Source organism: Haplochromis burtoni, unplaced genomic scaffold, assembly GCF_018398535.1.
Source record: "Haplochromis burtoni strain Fernald_Lab_line unplaced genomic scaffold, NCSU_Asbu1 Contig_43, whole genome shotgun sequence".
NCBI classification, from domain to species: Eukaryota; Metazoa; Chordata; class Actinopteri; order Cichliformes; family Cichlidae; genus Haplochromis; species Haplochromis burtoni.
In genome coordinates, this window is record NW_024582404.1 from 182,040 (window position 1) to 207,977 (window position 25,938).

Below are 25,938 nucleotides of genomic sequence, written 5' to 3' on the forward strand. Positions count from 1 at the left end.
AGATTATCAAATTAACCGGTCATTTGTTGTGTGTACTTCAGCCAGTGCTAAGCTTCTAACTTAAAACTAACTGTAAATTGGAAAAAGGAACCCCTTACTGGTGATCTGTGTTAATTAACTTATGAATGGTTTTGACTCTAGCGCCATTTATTTTGTTAAATTTGGATTTGAATAGAGAATATATTTTAGTTAAGGTCATGCCCGGGAGCTTGATTAGTTTCCCACTGTGTTTACAAATGAAGCTATGATAAAAATATATTTGTACTTGCAGTTTTGGCAAGGGGGAAAATAAAATACAGGTAGTGGATGTCTAAGAGCCTAAGTAAGTAAGTAAAGTCCCTATTTACTGATCTACTGCCATCTGTTCGCTTTGAATCCAACCAAATAAAAGTGTAAAAAACAAAAATGAATAATAGCTTAATAATATCATATTTGATCATCAAATTAACTACAGTCATCTGTTATATTTACTCAGGCTACGGTTAAGCAAACTTAAAATAAAGCTGTAAGTTGGAAGAAGGAGCTAGTCTGTGCTAATTAGTATTAGAAAATTAGCTACATTTTTAAAATTTAAATTGGAATAAGGATGATATTTTATTAAGGCTATGTCCAGTATCTTGCTTAGTTATCCACCACATTTATAAACAAATCTATGATTAAAACGTATTTGCTTGTTTAATAAGGAAACATTAAAGCTGGTAGCGGTGTACCACACCTATTAGTGTAGTCTCTTCTTCTTCTGAGCTATTTTTTGTAAATGTTTAATTTGATAAGAATAAAGAAGATACTTTAGGTAAGGTTATGTCCAGTAGCTTTCTTAGTTATTCACTTTACCTATAGACAAAGCTATTAAAAAAATAAGGTTTCCATTTGCAAGTTTAAAGAGTTGATAAACAATGTACCATGTATAACAGCCTGATTACAACACATGTATGGTCCCAAACTGCTCATTTATTGTCATCTCCTCTACAGATCACACCGCAAATGAACAAAAACCTCCAAAGAATTAATTGTGGTCATCAATTAGGTTTATTACATCTGAATGGAAGTGGAAAGTAGAAACTTCATTCTTGTATTCTTGTTAGTTATACCCAAAGTAATTTTGTGATTTACGTATAAAAAAATCTTACAATGTAGTGATGGTTTTGTCGAGTAACTGTTGTAGTTTTCACTGTATAAGCAGGGTTTACGACTACAAATACGTTTGGTATGCATGCCAAAAAGTGGCTGTCTGCCAGAAAGTTATTGCCAATGTTTCTGTTTGTTATTTATGCCTAATACCTTTACTGATATTGGTAAATAGACTGTAGTCGACAGGATTTATGAAAGCTTTACTTATAAAATGAAGAAATTACCTGTTTAGTAAGTATATTTAATACAGAGTTATTGTACCTTCTATTGTTCTACATTATAATTAATCCAGTCCTTTTTGGCTACTTTACATAACTTTTTAGAACTGCTATTTTATAACTTTGTGGCGCCCTCTTGGACAGATCTCTTTTGGAAAATTGATTTTTAATGTAATTTACATTTTATATTTGGATAAATAAGGCATATGAAATAGTTACTTTGCCAAAAACCTACCTTTTGATAGGAATGTTCTTTCTGGCTCAGAATGACTCATTATGATTCATGAGACATATGTTGGACAAATTATAGCCCAACAAATCATTTACAGCACTTTAAATACTCACAATCTGTTTAAAAAAAAAAATACTAGAAATCACCTTTTGGCATGTACACGTTTTAATGAGACAATTTCAAGCTGCTGGATGTGTAACAGCCTAATTAGGGCAAGTGTGATGGATTGTCTGTTCAAGTGTGTTATTGTGTAGCTACGTTAATTGCTTTCAATTTGACAGGCAGTAAAGTGGGAGACCACAACCACAGAGCTGTCATGCGTGACTGTTAATCCACGCTGTCAGTAAAAAACAGCCAGACAGGCTACATCATTATATCCAGGAACTGATTTCCCACCTCCTGCTATCAGTGTAGTTATTTAAGTCTCTCATCTCATTCTTGTTAGAGGAGGTTAAACAAATCTCCTAAGCACCGCAGGCTCTTCTCTGCTTTGTCCCAAAGAGAGCACCAGCAGCTCTGCTTGCCTTTTGGTTGGTGGCAGAGCAGGAACATGTGGTCATGCAACGGCCAATGCCGAGCCCTGAGAAGGCAATCGGTGCTGTCAGAGCAGCAGCAGCAGCAGCAGCAGTGCTGGCACTGGAAAGGAACTCTGCAGAAAGAAACCCATCTAAAAGAGACAGGGGAGGGGGGGTTGGATTTGATTACAGACCGGAGGATGAGGATGCAGTGGGAATGGCATGTTGTAGAGGAAGAAAGAAGAAAACAAACAAGAGTACAGGCTGTTTGATCAAGGTCTAAAGATGTAGGAGCTGCATCCGAGGAAGCAGGCAGTCAGTGTGTCTGTGAACGCACCATCACATCAGGGGACTTGTTGTGGTTCAAGGATAGTGAAGGTGGAGAGGCGCAACCTGAGAAGTCCCCTCCCGCCACTTCCACAGAGGATGACAGATTAATCCTTATTCAGCAAGGAGCGAAGAATCACCCCGAGGTGAGTGAAGTGCAAAGTCATAGTGTTTCCATCTGATCTGAGCAGGTTATTCACACTTAGTCCATGTCTACTTTCGCTCTTGTTTTGGTCCAATATGTAAATGAGTTGTGTGTGCAACCCTCTCTCTGGTGAATTCCTCACGTTACACCACACGTTCCACTAAACTCTGTCTGTGTTCAATCAGCATGCTGCTCCAGTCCCAGCTGACCTGTCTGTGATGAAGTGAGGCTTGTTGTCTCTTGATGTGATGTTGTTATCCAGGATCAGATGTTGTCCACGGCTCAGCAGATGCTTCAGGATAGCCGCTCTAAGATTGAGCTGATCCGACTGCAGATTATCAAAGTCGCCCAGGCTGGCAGCAGCAGCAGTGGTGTTGATGGTGGTGGAAACCCTAACAGCTCCACTCATGGAGGTCAGAGTGCTGGGACAAGTGAGTCCCCCTATAATACTCTGTTCTTCTACTTTATTTAAGTGTGCAAATTACCTTGAAAGAGGCGTGAAATCATCTATTATATTGCCCGTGGCCAGTCACAACAATTCTGTCAGATTTTCAAATAACTTGTCTCGTTAACCCAGAAGGAGCAACCGAGTTTTCAGTGCATGCAGATATGTGGTTTGAAAATTTAGCGCTTTAATGAAGGTTTTGCCAGAGCTTCCATTTTTTGAAAGGGGATTATCTGTTTGACTAATGCTTTCCAACAACAGATCACAATTCAAAAGCTTTTCTTGTAAGTGAAAAAGTATGAATTTTTGATCCAGAGATACTGTGATGTGAGTACTTTAACATTTCCTGCCAACAGTCTCCTGTCCCAGTTATGATGAGAGTATATTGCACTAGTGAAACTGCTCTGACAGGATTATTAGAGACAGAGTGTAAGTGCGACATTTAATTCTAAACTGGCGATACGTGCCATTTGTGAAACTCTGAAAGTAATGTTTAAAAAAACGATTCCTGCCTGACGGAATATGAGACAAGTAACTCTATACCATGGCTCCTCAGGTCCCATTTCCTTTCTTGGACCTCTGACCTCTTTTCCTCTCATTGATTTCTTAAAATGTTATCATCTACAGCTAATAAAGGCCCTCTTTACTACAGCAGGCAGTTTCATTCACTGTATCCAAGTGTCAGCAGAATGTGTAAAAGCAAAGGCTGACTCTAGCAAATGATTTTCTCAGTCCATCCATCCATCCATCCATCCACCCATCCATGCGCCTCCTTCACCTGTTTTGATGGGAGACTGATGGATTTCCAAGCCAGTCAAGAGACATAATCAAGTCCGGTTGGATATTCCTAAAACACCTCATAGGAGACGTCCAGGAGGTATCCCTAAACATTAGCTCCTTTTGATGTGGAGGAGTAGCAGCTCTACTCTGAGACCCTACCAAACACCAGACACCCTTTGTAGAAAGCTCATGTTCGTCATTTGAATCCGTGACCTCATTATTTTGGTCACTGCCAGCAGCTTGTGGCCATAGGTGAGGTCAGTAATATAGATCGACACCTTTGCTTTCAAATTCAGTTCCCTACAGCAGACCAGTACAGCATCTGAAATAATACAGCAGCTGCACAAATCCCCCTTTCAACCTCTATTTCCCTCCTTCCCTCAACAAGAGCCCCAAGATACTTCAACTACGCCTTCAATTAAGACAGCAACTCGTTCCCAACCCCAAGTGAGCACTCCTCACTTTTGACTGAAAACCATCACCTCAGACTCAGAGGGGCCAGAAAAAGTGTGATTCAGTAAGTCACAGGCCAAACCCAGAGACCAAGACAATAATAATTCATTGACTTATGGTTGAGTTGAGACCATAAATTACATTGGCATTATTGTTGCGGTAGCAACCTTTCCATTGATGTTGCTTTGGTTAAATTTATTGATACCTTTAATTCTCAAAAATATTCCTAAATATATTTCATGTTTCAGGTGACAACAACAGTCATCCGAACCAAGTTATATTGTTAAGTAGACCTCCATATGTATCCATATTAATTAAAAATACCCTTTTACTCTTTTTTTAAAGTACTTCCTAGTCTCACTCCAGTGTATATGTCAGACATGGTGACAGCGAATGAACCAGTACAGCCCCTCTGGTCATCCAGCATAAATCTACTAATAGTTAGGTACTCCTTATTCACAGTGGGTCGCCACAGCGTGCAGCTCCACTTTTTGAGTGTTGTACAGTTTATTCTATTGCACAATGATTCTCTCTGTTCAGTATTGTATTTTTTTTTTTGATTGTTTACAGTTTTATTTGGTTCACTTTAATTATTTAAAAATGTCTTTGATGTTTCAACCACTGTTTTAATTTGCCCATTTTTTTTACATTTTGTTATGTCTTATTATCAATTAGGTCAGTCATTCGTGAAGTGTTCTGAACTGCATTTACCTCTATGCAAGGTATATAAATAAAAGAGAGAGATCTCTAGTGATCTGATGATCCCTGTCAGCAAGCATTTGGTGAGAGTGGGAAGAAAGAACTCATTTTAATAGGAAGAGAACCAGACTTGTAGGGGTGGGTGCAGGGAAACAAAAGAAAGAAGAGAGAGACAAGGACACAACACCAATTACAGGAGAGAGAAGACTCGAGCTAATGCAGTAGTGGTGTGTAAATGCATGGGCATGGTACAATAAATGCTACCTAAGTGCATCATGGGAAGTTCTCCAACTGCCTGAGCCTATAGCAGCATAACTAATGGATGATTCAGGGTCACCGGATCCAGTTTGCAAACATCTACTTTTAGTAGCAGACTAATGAAAATTCAAAACAAAATAAAATCAATTGAATAGAACACAAGTGTAATTACTCTGCAGCTCTTGTCAGTCACTGGTTTTGATTAATTTTAAGAATTACGTTTAAACCCCCACCCCAAAAAAACAAGCAGCAAGAGAAAACAGGATTCTTTCACTTCTGGGTTTATTTAGTATGCAGTGTTCTTCTTCTTGTATCAACATAGCAACATTTGAAGGGTCTTCCCTAGTTGCGATGTTTTAATCCTTCCTTTTAGAGCTTTTCTACATTTCAAAAAAGTGTCAGCTGAATGCCAGACACATAGAAAATGTAGTGTTTTTAACTCAGTGACATTTAAGACAAAAGGGTTTACTTCTTATTTAGGAATACTGATAGCAGGTATCAAGACTCTCTCTTTCTCTTCCCTCTCAGAGATATCTCCCCTCACTGCGAGTCTCGTGGATGCTCGCTTGGTAGAGTTGCAGCACTATGTGCAGAGGGAGTCAGATGCATTGGTGCTGGCCAAAGATGTGGTGAAGGAGCTTGAAGGGATCTCATCGTTGGACCGGAAGGCCCTGGCTGAGGTAGGACTCTCAGTCACATTTATTTTAAAGAGGAGAAAGGAGTTTGTTTTAAGGCATGTCTAAAAAATCTGAAGAATTTTCAAAAAAAGAAAAGAAAGAAAGAAAGAAAAAAATGGAGACTGGCTGTACTGTGCAGCTAAAACTGCTTTTTCAGATGGAGGATGAACTGAGGGGCGGCACCAAGGTCCGGTATCAGATAAAGAAAGATGATTTTGAAGTGTGATTCATGCAAGACTATTATAGTATAGGGTAAGAACAAACATGGGGCTGGAAATGTTAAATATTAACTTTCATGTTTGCTCTGGTTTGTGTTTAGTTGTGTTCTGAGCATCACTTTCACTGATTAGCTAATATAATAAAAACACAAAATAAAGCAAAATAAATAAAAATATAAAATCTAAAGTCTAAAAAATATATTTATGTTGGAAGTAAAGCAGCACAAACAATATCCAAAAATACTAAACAGCCTATATTTAAAAGGCCCAAACAACAATATAGTCTTTATCTTCTTTGCAGGCTCAGGCTCGGGTGCAGGAATCCTCCCAGAAACTGGGTCTTCTGCAGCTTTCCCTGGAGAAATGCCTGAAGGAAAAGAAACAGGAGCCTCTACAGCAGCCTGCAGGAGGGGGACCTCCTTCTACCCAAAACCCCACAACTGGGTGTCCCCTTTCCACCTCGCCATCCGTCTTCTCCATCAGACCTGCCTCCTTAACCGGTACCAGCACAAACTATGCTTTTTCTGAGCAGTACCTACATTTAAAAGTGTACTTTTAGAGACAGCTCTGTTTGCAAATTAATTTACTAGATCATACCTGAGATATAGGTATAGTCATGGGTCAAATGTTTCAATAATTTGACCCCAAAAATCTGTAAGAATATACATAACATAGTTTTTAGTGAAGGTTGCACAGTGCATTAAGTATGAATTAGCCTGTCAGCATTATCTAAAGCTAAAATGGACAGTGCATGAGAGGGGGGAAGGAGAGTGTGTCGGCAGGGTGGAGTGAGTGAAGACGTGTGTCAGGTGGGTTTGTGGCAGGATAGAAGCGAGCATGAGAGGGAAGGTTTATAAGATGGTAGTGAGACCTGCTCTGATGTTTGGTTTAGAGATGGTGGCACCGAGAAAAAGACACAAAGCAGAGCTGGAGGTGGCAGAGGTGAAGATATCGAGGTTTTTTATTGGGAATGACCAGGATAGACAGGATTAGAAATAATGACATCAGAGAGACTGCTGAGGATGAGCGGTTTGGAGACAAAGTTAGAGGCGGGACTGAGAGGATAAACTGGGCAATGGATGTTGAATGTGGAGCTTCCAGGCACCTGATGTAATAAAGGATGACATGTAGAGGTTTGACAGAGGGGATGCCAGCGAGAGGCTGAGATGTAGACAGATGATCTAAATTGTGACCCCTAAAAGGAGCAGCTGAAAGGAGGAGGAGCCTGTCATTATTAATGATGGTTTAAATACCTGAAATCTCTCTCCATGACTACTTTAAGATTGACTATCATACACGTCACATCACCAGCAGCCTGAAACATCAATACAATTCTTGTTTATGTCAGATTCTGATCCCACCATCTACTCATACAGCAGACCAGGAAACGTTGCTCCAATCTGGTCATTCTGCTCTTATCGAATTTATCATAATCAGGTTGTTTTTAATCTTTATTATAGTCTGTTTGCCATGGTTCACTACTAAACATAATGTGGTGATCAGAAGTGGAAAATTACAATAAAATTATGTTAAAAACAAAATGCGTGCATAAATGAACCCACTCAGTCATTTGGAGATTATGAGACAGACCTGATTTTCACGTTTTAAGGGATTATTCAGCTTCTCATTTTATTTTCTTTAGCTCCACAATAACCTCCTGCTCCTGGAAGAAACTAACAAACAAGCTTACAGAGGAAACTGAATTTCATGAAGGAACGGCTCTCTTTAAACACAAATCATTCACTTATTACAGAATCATATGTTTAATTATAGACACATTTTATGTGTTAGTACATTCAGAAGACCGGAAGATAACTGGATTTAACTAATTGCAAGTCTACTAATTAAACACTATTTTTAAGTAGTTATTCCCAGGAAATCTGTGTGAAATTATTACTGACCTTTAAAAATCAAACACCTACATCTAAAAGAAAGCTTTATGTTTTTTTCCTCTCTAACACACAGCTCTTTCTAGCGGCACCATTCCTGCCCAGTGTTGGAACATGGCTAACCATACGCTGACCTCTGGCAGTGGATAATCAGACATGTAATCTGCTGGTTTTGGACAGTTCACTTGTAAGCCCATCTCTCCCTGCTGGAGACTAAAAAGGCAAAAAAAAGCCTCATGATGATGATGTAACGAGGAGACAAATCCTGGAGTTGCTCTGTATGCGGCGAGCATTCAGATCGGGTCTCACTCGGGGTGATTTTGTGCTTCACAGCTGTTAGCAGTACGGAGAAAGGGAGAAAATGAGGATGTGAATGCTCAGCGAGCAGCTCCAGACAGCGCTGATTAGAAGCATGAGAGATTTATTCATGCAGAAAAAGAAAAGGTTTTATTTTAAAAGGCTCCATTCATTTTGGTCTTAAATGCAATTCATTACTAAGGACCTGGGAAGGGGAGGCATTGTTACATAATGTAGTGATTAAGTATTTTGTGAGAATATAATCGTTTAGTGATCATTTCAGGATGTTTTTAGAATCTTAAAGTTTGTTTTGTTTTTTTAAAAATGTCTTTAGGCAAACTTGAAGTCCGGCTTCTTGGATGTGAGGATTTACTGAAACCTCTGGGAGATTCAGAACAAGAAGACCATCCAAACCCTGCAGAGACACCAGCTGCTCACAAACCAGACGGACCTCCAGGTAAGCAGACATTTTGCATTTTTAAAATGTTTCCTTGGACACGAGTGATTTCATCTTAGTTGGAACAAGGAAATATTTAAATTGACGTTTTTATGTTCATTTATAGTGCCACATTTTTGCTTTTGCACTCTACTAGGATAGCTTTGCATCATTAACAATTCAAAATAATTTTTATTTAACTTACACTGAGCCTTTGTGCAGCACTTCAGATCATCTTCTGACTCAAACAAGCTCAAACAACATCCTAACTTCTCCAACAAGCCAACTTTCTTCTGATTGGCTGTCTCTTGCAAGCAGAAGGTTTGACAATCTGGTCACTTTTACAGTGTTTTCTAAATGGATTCAGTAAATGCAAACACTTTAGAGCATACTCTGCACAATAAAAGAAAGATTATTAAACAGCTTTATTAATTCCAGCTCACGTGAGATTACATTTAGCTGCATGAATAGTGTGACTCCCGGTCTCTGTTTTAAAAAGACATTTACATCAGTATGAGAGTGCCACAGTGTCACAGCCGAACACTGAAATCTGGTGCCGTGCTCAATGGGTTAACCTACTTTTTTGTGAAGTATGGAGTGCTTTTAAAGGTAATCTATTACAATAAGTGAGCTTATTACTTTAAATTATATCATATCCTCTGTCAAGGGTGTTGAAAGGTCCTTTGTTAAATGCCCTGACATTTAGTTGTTATTTTCCTAAAATAGAAGATAAATAAACCAGCATGATTTCATAAACTTGATCTTTTGGAAGGCGAACCGTCTGGCTCCAGTCAGATTCACATGATACTCTCAGAAAAGTACTTTTGTACCATTAAGAGTACGGTGGATAATTACTGGGAGGTACCCTCTAAGGTAGTGCTGCTGGACCATTGACAGGTGTTTCTTATTCATTAAGGTACAAAGCACCTCTATGCGTTGCACCTGCTCAAAACCAGCCTTGAACCTTCAATGTAAAGGTACAAAGAATAATATCTAGAAAAAGTTGCGTGCAGGGGTGCGCATTGATTTATTGTTTATTACTCATTCATCCATATTCTACTGCTTTGGTGGGTCCAGCAGACTAACCCCAGTTTCTGAAAATAAAAACCTTTTATAGAAAGCTCTCAGGTTGAATGTTGGATTTTCAAAATTTAAGACTTCAGTTAGTAATACAAAATTTATCAGGATGATTTAGTGTCATATTTTCAGTATAAAAGCCCCTGATTAGTTAGACAAAGTTGTCAGAATTATTAGAATTATGTTGGATTTACAAATTAAAAGCACCTAGTAAATAAAATGAACATTCATGTAAATCTTCACTGCTGTAAAAATCAAGCCTGTTCAGGACACAGCCAGTAAAACGTAAACGTTTGTCTCACAGAGATCAGTGGTGTGCTCAGGCTGGACGGCAGAGTGGTCGGCCGGACGCGCTGGGCATCCATCAGCAGGCTGAGCTGGGACCAGACGTTCTACATCCAGCTAGAGCGGGTGAGTCCCTACACACCATCAGATACTTAGTTAACCACGTTAACTGAGGAGTGGGAAAACAACAAAGTAATAGTCCATTTTTATTTCCTAGCATAAATTATGTCTATTTATCAGACTGTTGCTCATCTCTTTTGTCATAATGGGTCTCATTCAGTGAAATGTTAATACACTAAACACAAAGTGCACATTCAAAATTACCATCAGATTCATGAAACATGTTCACTAGTCATTTTTGTTCTGACCACAGAGCTCATGTTAGTGAATCAGAATCACGTTTCTCACCATCTGCAGTCTGCCACGTCACACAATCAAACATATTTACCTCAAGCTGTAGAGACGAAAGCAGTGAGGATGGTTTAAAAGAAGCCTGCACCAGTAAAACAAAAAAATTCAATCAGAATCAGATTTCAGGAAACTGAAACAACAGGTTGGCATGAATTAAAGCAACTGGAGTTTAAGCACCAGGGGACTGTCAGAAACCTGGGCTTTGTTCCAGAAGCAGGTTTAGTGAAAAGAGTTTAATAATCCTGAGATCAGGGAAACTCTAGGTTTTCTGTTCCAGAAAGAGAATTAACGTAAACTCTGACTCAGTTACCATGTAATCTGTGTGATCTACACGTCTTTACTGTCAGGCTACAGCTGAATAATTTGATTTACAAATGAAATGTAAAATCTGCTCAAATTCCAGTGGTATATATTAAGAAGTGAATTCTGTAAAACCAGGCTTTCTTTGTGTTAGCTGGCTCGACAAAACGAAAAACCCCAGTTGAACAGGGGTTATGAACGGTGTGTGTCAAACCAGGATTCTGCTTCAGGCTAAAAGGGGGCATTTCATGTGTCACATGACTCGTCTTCTGCAAAAAGGGATCGCTCTTAGATCAATCATCGCTCAAACATGCTGTAAATACAAGAATGAGTTAAGAGGAGACGCTTCCAATTTTAAACTGAAAGAAGCATAACTTACCGCGGCCACCCTTGTGAAACTGACTTTAAACTCAACGTTGCTCACTAACCCACCAGTCTCACTCCGTAGTACACCCCTCGGCTTCATCTGTTAATGAAAATTTGGGTAAATAATGACTGGACGACGCAGAAAAAATAAAAGGCCCTACCCTTTAAATACTTGTTGCCGTGGTGAATTAAGTTACCCGAGCTCCACTAATGAGGGCTTTCTTTCATTACTCATGGCCTTAACTCAGGGTGACGACACTCAGAGTTGATTGAACTAACTCTGATCAGCATTTCTGCAAACAAAAATCTCAGGGCTACCAGTCGCAGCATTAATTAGCTCCGAGTTTCTGGAACATCATGTCAGGGTACGCTCATGTTTGGCAGCTTTTACTAAACTTTTTGATCATATCAGTTATAGTGGGAAGTTAAACTGCAGAAAAACAGAGTAGCACATATTTTCCTCTCGTTTTCCCCATGATTTAAACCGCTGCAACGGCGAGCCAGCTTTCAGCATTTGTGAGTCATTTTTCATGTTCGCTCTAATCCACACCGCCCACGTTCAAACTGGCCTTCCTGCCCATTTACTTCCCTCCCAATCATCCTGTTTCTAATTACAGAAATGAGGCGCTGTTTGAATACTGTTCAGTTGCTGTGCAGCACACTTCAAGGAAACAAGATCCATTACAATCTGTTCTTCTTGTTATGACCTTTGTCTGTGTGACATTGATGCAGATAAAAACAGCATCAGCAGCTTAGTACATGCTGTAGTAACACTTCATGTGCTGACAGGAACAATATAGCAAGCACCCAACCATATAGACTGTACAAGGGCGCTGTGCAGGTCAGAGAGTAATCAGACTACACACATGTATCGCAATGAGCAGGAATAAGGACCCACATGTAGGAGGCAGAAGTCAGAAAGCCCCAACAAATAGCATGCTTTGATGGCCAATGAAATGAAGTCCAAATGAGAACAAAATCCACAAAAGCAAAGAGGTCAGCAAAGGGCAGGCACATCAAAAGATGTCTTGATAGAGGGAAGATACACAGATACACAGAGTGCTGATTAGGATCAGACACAGGTGAGGACAATGAGACAGACAGACATCTATCAAAATAAAACAGGAAAGGAACAACCAACCATTTCTGAAACAAAGAAAGACTAAACATGAATGGACTAATTCAGGGGGAACAGAAGGACAATGATAAAGAAAGCTGGACTAAAGAGAAGAGGGTGGAAACAAGAAGACTAAGAAGAAACTAATAACAATAAAAGAAACCAGAAACACCCAAAGTCACTGTAAGAACATGAAAGTTAAAGAGGAGCCAAAACACACAAAACAGAAAGCCATTACCATGAAAACCTTAAAGTGTAAAACTGGAACCAAAGACTGAATAAAGATAATAAACAACAAACACAGAAATCTAAAGTCCAGTCTATAAACCCCAAAACAGAAACCCAAATATGTTAATTAAGAATTCAAAACCCCAAAACAACACAAAGCCAAGGACCATGACAGTATGAAGAGACTCCTCTCAGGGACATATGAACTGGGAGAAACAACATAAAACCAAAACACAGCCCCAAGGTCTTAACGAGTTCCTTTGGAAAGAACACAATTAATTGAAGCACACTTCTTGACTATTTTGAGTTTAGTTCAGAAGAACTGGGACAAAATAGACAAAGTCAGGAGTAGAAGATCTCGTCAGATTCACCTTACACTGTGTGCCCTCGCCCAGCCCAGCCCTCTCTGTTTTTCACCCAGCACGGCTGCAGTAGGTAAGTGCTTCTCTGCACAGCACATTAGGCGACTTCCAGCGTAATGGATGGTCAAATGAAAAGTGGAGATGAGAGAGGGGGAATAAAAAAATAGATGCAGCTAAATGGTGAAAATAAATCTCAGAGAGCAGGTCAGTCAAAAAGTCCAGTTAAAACAAATAGATTAAGCTTTTATGCATTGTTGTAGTTTAAATTTGGTGAGTGTGAATGAAGTCTTACAATACTTTGGCTGGATGCTTTACTATAAACATAACCATCTGAATGCTTATAAGACGTCGGCTGATGGTTTTGCATGTGGACTGATGTGTTCCTGGTGAGCTTTTGATTGGCACTTTCAGCCTTAGCACACATTGACAACTCAGTCAGGGCGATCTTTTCTGCAGTTATAGATACAGATGCTCTGCACATCCTCTTATTTTGAGTGCAATTCTTTTGCCATGAGGAAGAAAGAGAAAATCTGATGTGGTTGCAACCTTAAATAACGCAGAGCCAGTGATGGAGTCGAGTTACCGTATTGAATTATTGTTTCACTCCACCCTTGGATGCTTCTTTACACTTCTGTGCTGCTCTGAGATTTTACTCTCAGGGAGCGCCTCATTTTGCCTCAACCATATAAGCCACGAATCCCAGCTTAAGAGATTAAAATATCACCAAATAACCATGAAGAACGAGAACAAAAGGGTCTGAAAATAATTAATAAAATTCCAAAACCCATCACAACAAGTCCAGCACCATGAAAATTATATCTAATATAATAGTTATTCAATAAATGCTTAACAATTACAGTTAAAATCTACAATCTACACATGTATAGATATGACCTTTAAAATAAAGTAGCTGATTGCCTGATGAAGGTCTTGTATTAAAATCTTGTAGATGAATACAGTTTTGTGGGCAGTGAGTAAAGCGACCCTGACGTATCTGCAGCCGTAATAAGAGCTGCTTGTAGCTTCTTAAATATGCAGGAAAGGTGATTCAGTGCTTCATTTATTATAGCAAAGGATACACTGAGCCATCATTAATGTGTTTTCCATTTCACATGATAATCTGAACCTACAACTGCAGGTAATAACCACAGATAAATTCTGAACATTACTTTGCTGTGACAACATTTTTAATGTATAAAAATCATGATATAAATAAAGATTAAGAGCTATAATTGCAGTCTTTAGGGTTATAATGGAGTTTTTCACTTTTTTCACTCATCTTTTCACTCTATAAGCTATTTCATTCTTTCTTTCTTTTTTTTATTACAGCCTTTGTTATGTTCCTTCACGTCTTTCCTTGTTTTTGCCACTTTTTCCATGAAGTTAAAGTGACTAGTAAAATGAGTTTTTTCCTCATCTGCTGAGCCCTACTCCATGTTTCACTGGCAGGAAGCCATTAAATTCTAGTGTATCGTGGGTGCTGTTGTGCATCATGATGAACCGAACCCTCCTACCCATTACTCCAGCAGTGAACATTCTTGCGCCATAGACTAAATTGTTGTTGCAGTTCAGTCTGAGAGCAGCAGGGGTCGCCCTCTACCTGCAGGTATTAGTTCATCACAGCCTGAGCTAAAGACATGCTTAGTACTGTAGATGCTTGTTTGTTTCAAGAACTTGGTTTCCAATTTGCAGTACAGTAAGAAAAAGAAGAACATCCTGAAATTAGCAAAGAACAATTAACTTTGCTGAAGATATTGTTTGACATTTTGATTTTTAAAAACATCACCGGTTTATTCACTAACAGCTGCAGACAACCTTTGGCTCTATTAATTAGAAACACTCAGTTAAACTGAAATATAATAAGTAACTTTACTCCTCTCACCAATCCACAGTGAAACTTTAAAGACTCCAGCAAATACTCACAGGCTTCCTTTAATCTGATAAAAACAGCCTCACAACAATGAGTCAGTGATCACAAACATGATTGAACCTCTTCTAAAGATTCTCAATTGCAACAGAAATGAATCACAACATGTTGCTACTACCATTTCAGTCATGGTGGTGCTCACTTCCCGCTCAAACCTTCAGTCTGTGTTTTCTCTGCTGGTCCTCGCTCTGCTGGCAGTCCCGGGAGCTGGAGGTCGGTGTCTTCTGGCGGGACCAGAGGGCGATGTGTGCAGTCAAGTTCCTGCGACTGGAGGAGATGATGGAAAACCCAATCATCAACCAGGGGATAACTTTAGAGCCACAGGGCCTCCTCTACACTAAGGTACATACAACCACCTGCCTTGTGTACGGTGCAGTGGCAAAGAACAACAAAACATAGATACACACATACGGCATAAAGAGAGCAATCGGCTTAATCGGCTTAATCATATTATACTAGATATACACCAGAAAAAGTTGTAGTAAATGCCGACATTAAGCCTGATAAGTCATCCACTAAAGTTAGCCTCAGCATCAAACCAAGTTCCTACAGGTCACATCCAGAAAGGCAGGAGATTTTAAGATTTTAAACTAAACACTAAACCTGACAGGAAGTCAATGCAAAAAGACTGGAGGCGATTAACAGATGAAAAAACAGTGGATTACAATAATCCAAGTGAGAGGAGATGAAGGCATGAACAAGCATCTCCAAATCACTTTTTCAGACTAAAGTTTAGCAAGATTTACTAACTGGAAAAAACAAGAGTGGGTCAGAGACTTTTTGTGAGCATCAAACATCAAGGACTGATCAAAAATGATCCCACGGTTCCACATGTTAGAGTTTACTGTGAATGACAGGGACCCCACTAGCTGCTTGAGCACTGATGTTCTCAGGAGCAATTATTTGTCACCTAGCCTTGCACCCTGATTGCATTAAGACAGTCGATTGAGCTGGATATCCAGTTCGTGAGGTTTCAAAGAGAGGTACAGTCGAATGATCTCGGCATAAAAATGATAAGAAACAATTTTAAAACTGCTGATAATATGACCTAATGAGGATATACAGTGAATATAAAAGAGAACTTAACCAAGAAAAAACTGAATGATAAAGAAGCAAAATCAGACCAAAACTCACCCACCGAACCCAAAAATCAGTAAACCAGTGAGGTAAACCAAAATCACTGCCATGCTGTTTGACCTGTGGATCAAAAGCTGATGATCAACGGTTTCAAAGGCTGATGAAAGCAAAGACTTGGAACAGTCAGTCTTACCTGCAGCCATCAAAAGGTCATTGGAGACTTTAAGGAGAGCTCTTTAGTGGAGTGTAACTCTCTGAAACCAGACTGAAAGAATACTGTGCATCTCCAAAACTTTGCTTAATCGCGTCCCAGCAACCTTTTCTCTTGTTCTGGAAGGCTTATAAAAGGAGGTTTTTAGATGGACCTATAACTCGTGGTAAGTGATGGGTCCAGGTTTGTTTTTTTACAACATCAGTTGGACAACACTGAGATGTTCAAGTGGTAAGTGGCAAACTTAATCTGCTCAGTCTTTTGTTAGTCATCCAGCCCTGAGAGGAGGGAAAATCAGATGCAAACGTGCTTTAAAAGTGTTCAGTGAGCTGTTTAAAGTCAATATTATTTCATTTTAACATTCTCACATTAATCCAACACACTTCAGAGTCCCATAAAGAGCTGCATGTTGACGGATTTCAGTGTGGTTGCAGGAAATCTAATATGCTCCACATTATGTTCTGATTCAACAAAGTAGAGTCTTATCGAGGAACAGAAATCTAACATTGGGTGAGCTTTGGCACCACACTCACAGCTTTGAGCCTTTCACTGTGACACTTTGCCTTTTTTCTGTCTCAAATTAATCCACACATTAATCAGATAGTGCCAACTATCACAGCCAATAAGGTGCAATATAAGCCATGCTTCTTCATCCCAGTTGGATAGAAATGCAGTTAATTTCTCAAAAGTTAAAAGAAATCTGTTTGATTTGTATCTTACAGCTTCGATTTATTGACACTGTGCTCGAACGGCAGCCAAAGCTGAGACGTCAGCGGTGCATCTTCACTAAAGAGAGAGGTACAAACACAAAAGCCCCCAAACAGATTTATTCAGATTGAATGTGTGTTTCTGCAGTGAAATGATGATTTGATTTGTTTTCTTTGTCAGGGAAGAACTTTCTCAGAGCAGCCCAGATGAACATGAACTTTGCCACTTGGGGTCATCTGATGATGAGCATCCTCCCTCGCTACAGCTCCTTCACCACATTCAGCTCATCTTTCTCTGCGACCCCTGACCTGGTGGTCAACAACGCCCCCCATGCAACTGAAAAGGAGCCTCAAACTACCACTTCACTGCCAAGGTATGAACTAATCATAAGTTCATCTCACATTGTGATAGATAGTTCTTATTGTGTATTTTAGCTTGATTTTTTTTATTTTTATGTATATAGTACTGTGAGGAGATAAAACTTTTCCAATGATAATGTCAGTAGTTTGCCTCCAGGTCCTGGCCTCTCTCAGTATTTTTTGACTCTCTACTATCTCACTACATTTTTCAACACTTGTCTCTGTGGGGCTGCAGCGAAGCTCCAGTAATCAGACTGAGCATCACTGAGGATCAGCCCTCTCCCACCATCCTCGACCAGGAAGAAAACACAGCTGGCATCATCAGTGCAGTGCACCGAACATCATCTGTGCCCACACTGCAAGAAAAACTGGTAAGTCATTATCAATAGTTGACATGCCAGTGCATTCAGAGTTTACACATTTATATATGTAGCGAGAGACAAATTAGCTTTAGAAGAGTGAAACCGTATCCAGTAACAGATTATAAGCACTAAGAGTAAGGATCTAAAGCCACACTGGCAGCTTTGTGATGTGATAACGGCCAAAAACATTAATTTTTCTGCTGATATCACAGGTTTAAACAGCAGCTTTTAGAAGATCTAAACATGTTCTTATTGAGCTCTAATTTGCCATTGAATTTTTATTTGCAGTCCTCCATAGAAGAAAGCGAAGATCAGCCTGTATCTGCTCTAAAGTACACACACACACACACATACATGTCTTCACACACTTCACACTCCACGTCCTCTTCTAAAAATTAGGAATTAAGCACCATCCTTATTTTCTATTTTTGGTCTTTTTTCCCCAAAAGGATGCAGGTGGAAGATTTTAAGTATATCTCAGTTCTTGGCAGAGGACACTTTGGGAAGGTAACAGTTTGAAGCTTTTCTGTAAAACACTGTGACTGAGCCAAACGTCTTCTCTTGTTTGTCCTCAGCTGATCAGGGTTAGATTTGCTGTGAATGTTTTCCAGGTCCTGCTGGCAGAGTTTAAGAAGACCGGAAAATTGTATGCTGTCAAAGCTTTGAAGAAAAGAGACATTGTGACTCGTGATGAAGTGGACAGGTGAGTGGACAAGAATGCTTTAAATCTGCATGCAGGTGCACGTTACGTGATTATCAATAAGAAAGCTCAGATTATAGATCAATGGGCTGCGTTTGAGTTTTGCCTTCACTCAGTGTCTCTTATGGCCTATAAATAAACTGTTTTTGTATCTAGTTTCTAATCGTGCTTTTTAATGCTGTAAAGTTGGACATTTAAACACTGGAGTCAAGGGGAATTGACTTCCTTTTGGAACCAGCCTCAAGTGGTCATTAGTGGAACTGCAGCCATGGACGTTATTACTGAGCTTGACAAGAAAAACTCACTCTTTGCAGCTCTGAGGATAATAGCTGAGTGTAACATGAGCTAATGTGATGTATTTTTTTCTGCAGTCTTATGAGCGAGAAGAGGATCTTTGAGATGATCAACGCGTCCAGGCACCCGTTCCTCGTCAACCTCCACGGCTGCTTCCAGACCAGCGACCACGTCTGCTTCGTCATGGAGTATTTACCCGGCGGTGACCTCATGATCCACATCCACAATGATGTGTTTACCGAGGCTCAGACCAGGTGTGCATAAAATGAGTAGACATACTGCCTGAGGGATTTCCAAATATTGATTTGTTTTCTTTCCCTGACAAAGAAAACAAATCAAATCAATGTATTTTTTAAGGTGTTGTTATCCAACATCTCTGATCTGTTGTTACTATCATGTACAGGTTTTACTCAGCATGTGTCCTGCTTGGTTTAGAGTTTCTGCATCTGAATAAAATCATCTATCGGTAGGTGATAAGTGCCAAAGTGATCTCACGTTACAAGAAAACATTTGGCACCCTTCAGTTTGTGTACTCTGTTTTACACAGAGATCTGAAGCTGGACAACCTGTTAATGGATGCAGATGGGTTTGTGAAAATCACAGACTTCGGACTTTGTAAAGAAGGTGAATCCATTCAGCACACCTGTCTGTACTCTAATTTCTGGCTCAGCACAAGTAGCAGTAGCCACATCCTTACCTTTTATACTACTACCCAAACAGAATCAGTTTTACGATTTAAACTCTCCATACTTCCATCTGAGAGGACTGAAGTGTGTGATGTATCGGCAGGGATGGGACACGGCGATCGGACCTCAACTTTCTGTGGGACTCCTGAGTTTCTTGCTCCTGAAGTCCTGACAGACGACAACTATACGCGAGCAGTGGATTGGTGGGGGATGGGCGTCCTCATCTACGAAATGCTTGTTGGAGAGGTTATTCATATATAACCTCATATTCAGTTCAGCTTTTGCTGAAAGCTTTTAATGTCATAGTGATCAATGCAAAGTTCCACAGTTCATCTCAGTTAAGCCTAACTCAGCATCTTTCCACCCTCCTGCTAGTCTCCGTTCCCTGGTGAAGATGAGGAGGAGGTGTTTGACAGCATCGTTAATGATGACGTGCAGTATCCCACCTGCATTCCTCCCAATGCTGTCGCCATCATCCAGAAGGTATTTGCCTTCATTTGACCTCTTGCGTCCTGCATTTCTCGATTATTTTTATAAGTCACACATCAAGTTGTGACAGGATTTTAATTCTTTTTGGCCATTTATGAAATGTTAAGTACAATATGCATAGATAACTCTTCTGTAAGGTAATAGAGACTCATTGCTTTATCTAAATGTCAACCAACCAGCTGTGCAAATAGGGCGCTATGAGCCACGAAAACCCCAGCATCTATTTTTATAGCCATTTTCCATCTAGGCTAATAAACACACATTATCACATCAGCACCTACAGCATGTTTAGAATCACCCGTAAAAAACATCTCTTATGACTGTAAAAGGCAGCTAGAGTTCACAGAGGAAACTCACTTCATCCAGGAGTAGGGATGGGTATCGTTTAGGTTTTATCCGATACCGGTGCCAAATCGGTACTTTTGAAACGGTGCTGGTGCTTAAATGGTGCTCGAACTGGTGCTTAAAGAATGGAGAACACAAACTTTGTCCAAAAACCTCTCATGTTTTTATTTTTAGCAGTCTCTTTTTATCTGCAAAATGATAAGCACTGTCCAGCCCCACGCACGGGGCGATCCGCGCTAACTCGCTAATGGAGATTTACCACACCCGCAGTAGATGTGCTCGGTGTGAGGTCTCGCAGCAAGCTATCAAATACGGCGCATTTCTCGGCTTTTAAAAAAACGCTATGCGTCGCCAGGTGTTTCATCAGATTCGAGGTGTTACCTCCTTTGACAGTATCAGCTTAAAGCACTTGTTGCAGGCTGCTGAGTTTGCATCTTTTGCTGTGAAGTACAGCCAGACTTTTGATCGCTTCGCCTTGGGCATTTTTAATCTGTAGCTCTGCTCTAAAAGAACGTACGTACCTGGGCCCGCCTACTATCCTTGGAAAGGTAAAATGATTGGCTAGAATCCAAAGTGTATGACAGCTCAGGAAAAAAAAGCACAGAAAGAAAGCACCGAAATGTGCGCTGCTTTTCGGTCTGGTTACTACTGTTTATGTCAGATTATGGCACCAGATACCGGTACCCATCCCTACTCCAGGAGGTTCATATGTAGATCCTTTTTGCAATGAGGTGATCGAACTATTTTTTTGCTTAACTCATATTTACTTCTGAATAATATTTCAGAAAGATTCTGGTGAAAACGTCATAATGCACCACACACTTTTTAGAACCTAATCCTAGAACCTGTAATTACTGATTTAAATTTGAGTATAAAATACGGCGAGTAATGTATTTCAACCAGAAACCTGAAAACATCCGTGTTTGTTCACAGCTGCTAAAGAAGAATCCACTAAAAAGGCTCGGAGGTGGAGAAAGGGACGCAAACGAGGTCAAAGGAGAGAAATTCTTTGAGGTATCGGATCCATATCAACTGTTTGTCTTCACTTTCTTTCCACTGAACTACTCTCCGAGACGTAAACATCTAAACAATATGTAAACAAGCTGAGTAGTCGTTATAATCAGTGTCTAGTACTCCTAATTCAGCCTGATGAGTGATGAAGCACTGATTAGTACTGATTAGACGGTGACTTAACCTGTGCAGACACATCAAAGCTCTATAAGCACCTCTATCTCCTAAATTATTGATTGATGAGTCAAAGTACTAAAGCTAACCTATTATTGTTGTTTTCTGCTCCATGTTTTTATTCTCTGATTCTGCTACAGTAGCTTTGCATGATTCACAGTTCAAAATAATCCTTATTTATCTCAAACTGGGCCTTGTTGCAGCCACTCCATTCACAAAGTAGTTGTTTTAGCTGTTTTTAGCATTTTTTTCTTACTGCCTCACCCTCAACAACACAAAGTTTGAACTATTTTCTCGATGACATCATACACTGCCAGGATTAGAAAAAACTGCCTGAAACTGAGGTAGCGTAGTCTCACAGGGATAACCTGTTTTTTTTTTACTTTGTGGCTCTTTTCCAGACCATCGACTGGGAAGCCCTGCTAGCGAAGAAAGTAACGCCGCCCTTCCTGCCGTCGATCAAGGAGCCCACTGATGTCAGCAACTTCGACAGCGAGTTCACTCAACTCCAGCCAACCCTGTCGCCTCCCTCCAAGCCCTTCAGCCTCTCCGCCGAGCACCACGAAGTGTTCGCGGACTTTGACTTTTGCGCCTTGCATGGGTGAAAATTAAACTGACGTGACCGCAGGGGTAAATTACAACCAGAATGTCCAGGTTAGTGTCCGCACTGGCAGGTAACACACGTTTATCATAACCACAACCCTCCTATGGCAAGCTACTTTATTTATATATTTTTAGATAAAAAGCATTAAAATGCATTAGTAGGGGTTTACAAGAACAATGACAGGACTTTTATATTTTTATATTTTGGTCTGCTGTTGTGTTAGTTGATTGGTTAATCAGTCAATCATTAAAATTGATCAGTTATGAGTCCTTAATTGAGTACAGAAGTGAAACATTTGCAGATTATAACTACAGCTGTGAGGATTGCATTCCTTTTACCATTTAATTTCAATCCCTTTTTAAGGTCTGACTTCAGACTTGTGATTGCCAGTGGCCTGTGATTGATACCTTTTGACAGCTTAGAGATTGTAAATAAAAACTACAAAAAAACGAATGAGTAGGTTAAACGAATAGTTCAATATTTTGAGAAATAAGCGCAGAGGCTCAGACAGTGATATCAGTCGATTTCGAGACTCTGCACTTTACAGATTTGGTTGCACTTCATTTTACGCCGCACTGATGAGACTTAACGAGATGGTAGTAAGTTCAAATCGTTCCCTGTGAGTGCCAAGGCTTCCATTTGTCATCCATTCTGTTCAAATCTTCTTTGGATTGAATTTTAAGGCATGCACAAAGGGAGGAGGGTGTAAGCATGTCAGTCTCAGGATCATGTCTCTGCCTTAGAGATACAGCGAGGAGTTTAGTCATTCAGGAGCAGCTTAGAGTAGAGCCATTACTCCTCCACATGGAAAGGAGCCAGGTGAGGTGGTTTGGGAATCTGACCAAGATGCTTCTTCAACACATCCTAGTTGAGGTATTTTAGGAATGTCTAAGTAAGAGGAGACCCTGGAGCAGACCCAGGACATGCTGGAGGGATTAAATCGCTTGGCTGGCTTAGGACTTGCCTTGGTGTCCCCCCAGAAGATCTAAAGGAAAAGGTTTAGTCTGCTGGCTGGCTGGCTGGCTGGCTGGCTGGCTGGCGCTGGCTGGCTGGCTGGATGGATGGATGGATGGATGGATGGATGGATGGATGGATGGATGGATGGATGGATGGGTAGGTGGGTGGATGGATGTCAAATCCCTTCCAGCCTGGATGTTGTTGTGAAGTTTGTAAATGTAATATAATTATCTGATCAGATACAGGTCATAACTCTTGGATGATTATCCATGGTTGCCAATGTCCATACTCATATTTATTTTTTATTTTCTCGTCTTACTAGTGTGCCATAAAATAAAGTGCGAGCATAAATCTTGCTTGATTCCAGCTCAATGAAAGTTTCCCAGCCTGTCTTGATGCTGACTCTAAATGTTTCCGCAACTCCATCATGTTCAAACTGATCCCATGGCTAAAAACGCTGACTGTTCATGCTGTCATTGATCTGACAGCACAACAAAGATAAATAAATAACCAGGCAGCATCATTTTTTTGTGTTTCTGACTGAGCAAACAAAGTGATAGTGACCCTATATAATCTCTGCAGAGAGCCAAAGTTAGTCCGGACCGCCAGCCTGCTCTCACCTCCTCCTGCTGGTAGTTTATTTCGGAGATCTGGTGAAAGGTTGAAACAAATCTGATAGAGACAGACACGGGATGCTTGAAGAGTCTATACCTTTATCATCTCTAGATAAATATGCTATGTGCAGATCAAAAACAGGAGGTTCAAAATATAGTTCTGAATTTACAGTAGCTAAACTCTAATAATAGATTTTCATTTAAACTGTTGAGAGAAATGCTGAACTACAAATATCCTGGCTTGTGTCAACTAAGCCCTCACATGTTGTTATTACGACTTCACCTCATGTCGCTGTTATTTCCTCTGCGACACTACACGGGTTTCTCCTTTAGCGGCTACGTCAGAGGGTTGTGCATAAAACCAGGCATGTGCAGCTGCCCGCTGTGGCGATCCTTGTGAAGTAGCTTTGTTTTACACTAAGTGGTTTTTGTAAATTTGCCTCTAATACAGCAACAATTTGGGTTCCTTCATGTTTATTTATAAATGAATGAAGTGAATAACTGTCACACACTTCCCCAACTGTTCATTCTCACTTGATCGTGCATCAGTGCCAAGCAATTACCACATGCATGAAAGACGAAATGTCTCATGTATGATGACATGATATCACAACAAGCATGATGATATCACACAGGAAAGCTACAAAGAGGAAGACCGCTTTGCGGTAACTTACACAAAAACACTGAAGAAGACTCAGATTAAATCGACAGCCTGAAAATTAACCAAAGTTTTAGAAAATGTGTTTGAGCAGCAGATAGATCCCATCGAAACTTTATTAAATTGAGTAAAAAGGACACTAGATTATTCCAAAGGAAAATCATGAGCCATCCCAAAGCCATCTGTCAAGTCCTGATTTTAACACTAAAGAAACCAAAGCTAGGAGATAATCAAAAGTAACAAATTTAGTAGTAAATGTAGGTAAAAAGCTGACTTCATATGCTATTACTTGTTCTGAGCAGCTCCCTGTCCCAACACTTGTTTCTGTTCCTCTCCTGTATGCCACGGACACATTAAACCAGAGCCGGTTTACTATTGAAACTATGATCATTTACATGATAGTGAAGTTCAGATTTTGTAGTATAGAATTAATTTGGTTAAATTTCTCATCTCTGGTACTTATAAAGTTTGAAGTGGGCCTGTAAATGTGGACGTCATAATTAAACAATCAGCTGATTCTGAAGGGGTCAGATGGGATTACCTCCTGGTTCTTCCTGATGCATATTTATCATAAATGTGCTTTCAGTTTGATTATGTCCACTCAGATGATAACATGGATAAACCTGGGAGCATAAAGTCATCTTCATAGCCTCTTCAAGCCTCCTGTGCGCTGGCGACAGATAGAGCTCGCTTTGTGGCCTTTGCTTATCATTTTCTCCTGCAGAGGTTCAGTATGTGCTGCCGTCTCTATGCATCACTGTGACAGGCTTTGCCCACTGCCTTGACCAAACAGATGAAACAAGCTACTCTGACTTCTGGTTTAAAACCTTTTTAAAAAAAAGTGTTAATTTCAGTCCAACATGTGTGAAGTCATTCCTTCGTCTGTTACAGCAGTAGGAAGCGCATGGCACTGTGGTGAACTCGTGCACTAGAAAATCCTGTAATCACTAGCAGTATAAAAGAAGCCATAGATAATCTATTATAGCCATACTAGTGATAAAGTATCTGTATTTTGAATTTAGTGAATCATATTTAGTGAGCTCTACTGATATCAAGGCAATAAAAAATAAAAAGAGGAGGAAAAAGCCCTGATTTTGTTCATGTGCTCCTAGAAATCCTGGAATTTGCCTGCAGCTGGTGACGAGCTGGGGTTCAGATGAGGCCTGGGGCTTTAAAGTGTAACTTAACACTAAATCCATCGTTCGATCAGCAGCATTTCATATTCAGTCATGTTTACTGTACAGGTCACTGATCCAGTTTCAGAGAGATATTGACGGCCTAAGCACGAGACATCCATGAATATTGTTTTCTGGGCTAAATCTGGTCAGTGTGTTACAGGCTTAAAAAGACTGACATCCAATAAAGTGAAAGATGAAATGTCTTTTTTGGCTATTACAAAGACTTGAATTCACAGTCACAGTTACTGAGGCCAAAATCCAGTCGAATTAGGTTCAGAAGTGAGCAGCAGATTACTCTAGCAAAACTGCATACAAGCCATTAATTTGAGCAACTCGTTGACAAAATTAGAAGTTTACCCAAAGGGTGAATGGGATTTTCTCCTGATTTGTTTTTTTTTTTTTTTCAATAAGGAAAGTCAAAGAGCTTCTTTATCACATTTGTATTGTAAAAAAAACAGATAATTACAAAGATACTTATTATGACACACTGAAGGGGCTTTGTGTCATGTTCAAGACTTGAGTCAGGACCTAAATGCGGCTTGCTCACCTGCTCAACCAGGTGAGCCGTAATGTGCCAAAGTGGAACTCTACTGGTGACAGCACCAGAATAAAAATTATCCAGGATTGGGAGGGAAAAGGGTTTATTTCACTGATTCTAGGCATCTTTTTAACAACTCAAGAGTTCCTATTTTACCTTACATTCACACCTGTGGTGCAG

The 25,938-nt window shown here is 39.9% G+C and overlaps 1 protein-coding gene across 3 annotated transcripts; it reads left to right on the forward strand.

The window, feature by feature from the left end:
* Positions 1–25: 25 nt before the first annotated feature.
* On the forward strand, positions 26–25,623 carry LOC102294347 (serine/threonine-protein kinase N2). Of its 3 annotated transcripts, none has more exons than XM_014329802.2 (20): positions 26–2,569; positions 2,831–2,999; positions 5,732–5,883; positions 6,400–6,598; positions 8,619–8,741; positions 10,102–10,208; positions 14,992–15,135; positions 16,804–16,879; positions 16,970–17,162; positions 17,384–17,519; positions 17,799–17,842; positions 17,960–18,017; positions 18,122–18,213; positions 18,582–18,758; positions 18,908–18,970; positions 19,052–19,128; positions 19,294–19,436; positions 19,566–19,673; positions 20,958–21,038; positions 21,611–25,623. In XM_014329802.2, exons 2-20 carry the CDS (start codon positions 2,837–2,839, stop codon positions 21,812–21,814), a joined length of 2,340 nt encoding a protein of 779 aa, XP_014185288.1. In that variant the 5' UTR covers positions 26–2,569; positions 2,831–2,836; the 3' UTR covers positions 21,815–25,623. The 3 variants fall into 3 exon arrangements, with proteins under 3 accessions (XP_014185288.1, XP_005948997.1, XP_014185289.1); XM_005948935.3 differs by having other exon boundaries at positions 2,831–2,981; XM_014329803.2 differs by lacking the exon at positions 14,992–15,135.
* The last annotated feature ends 315 nt before the right edge of the window (positions 25,624–25,938 follow it).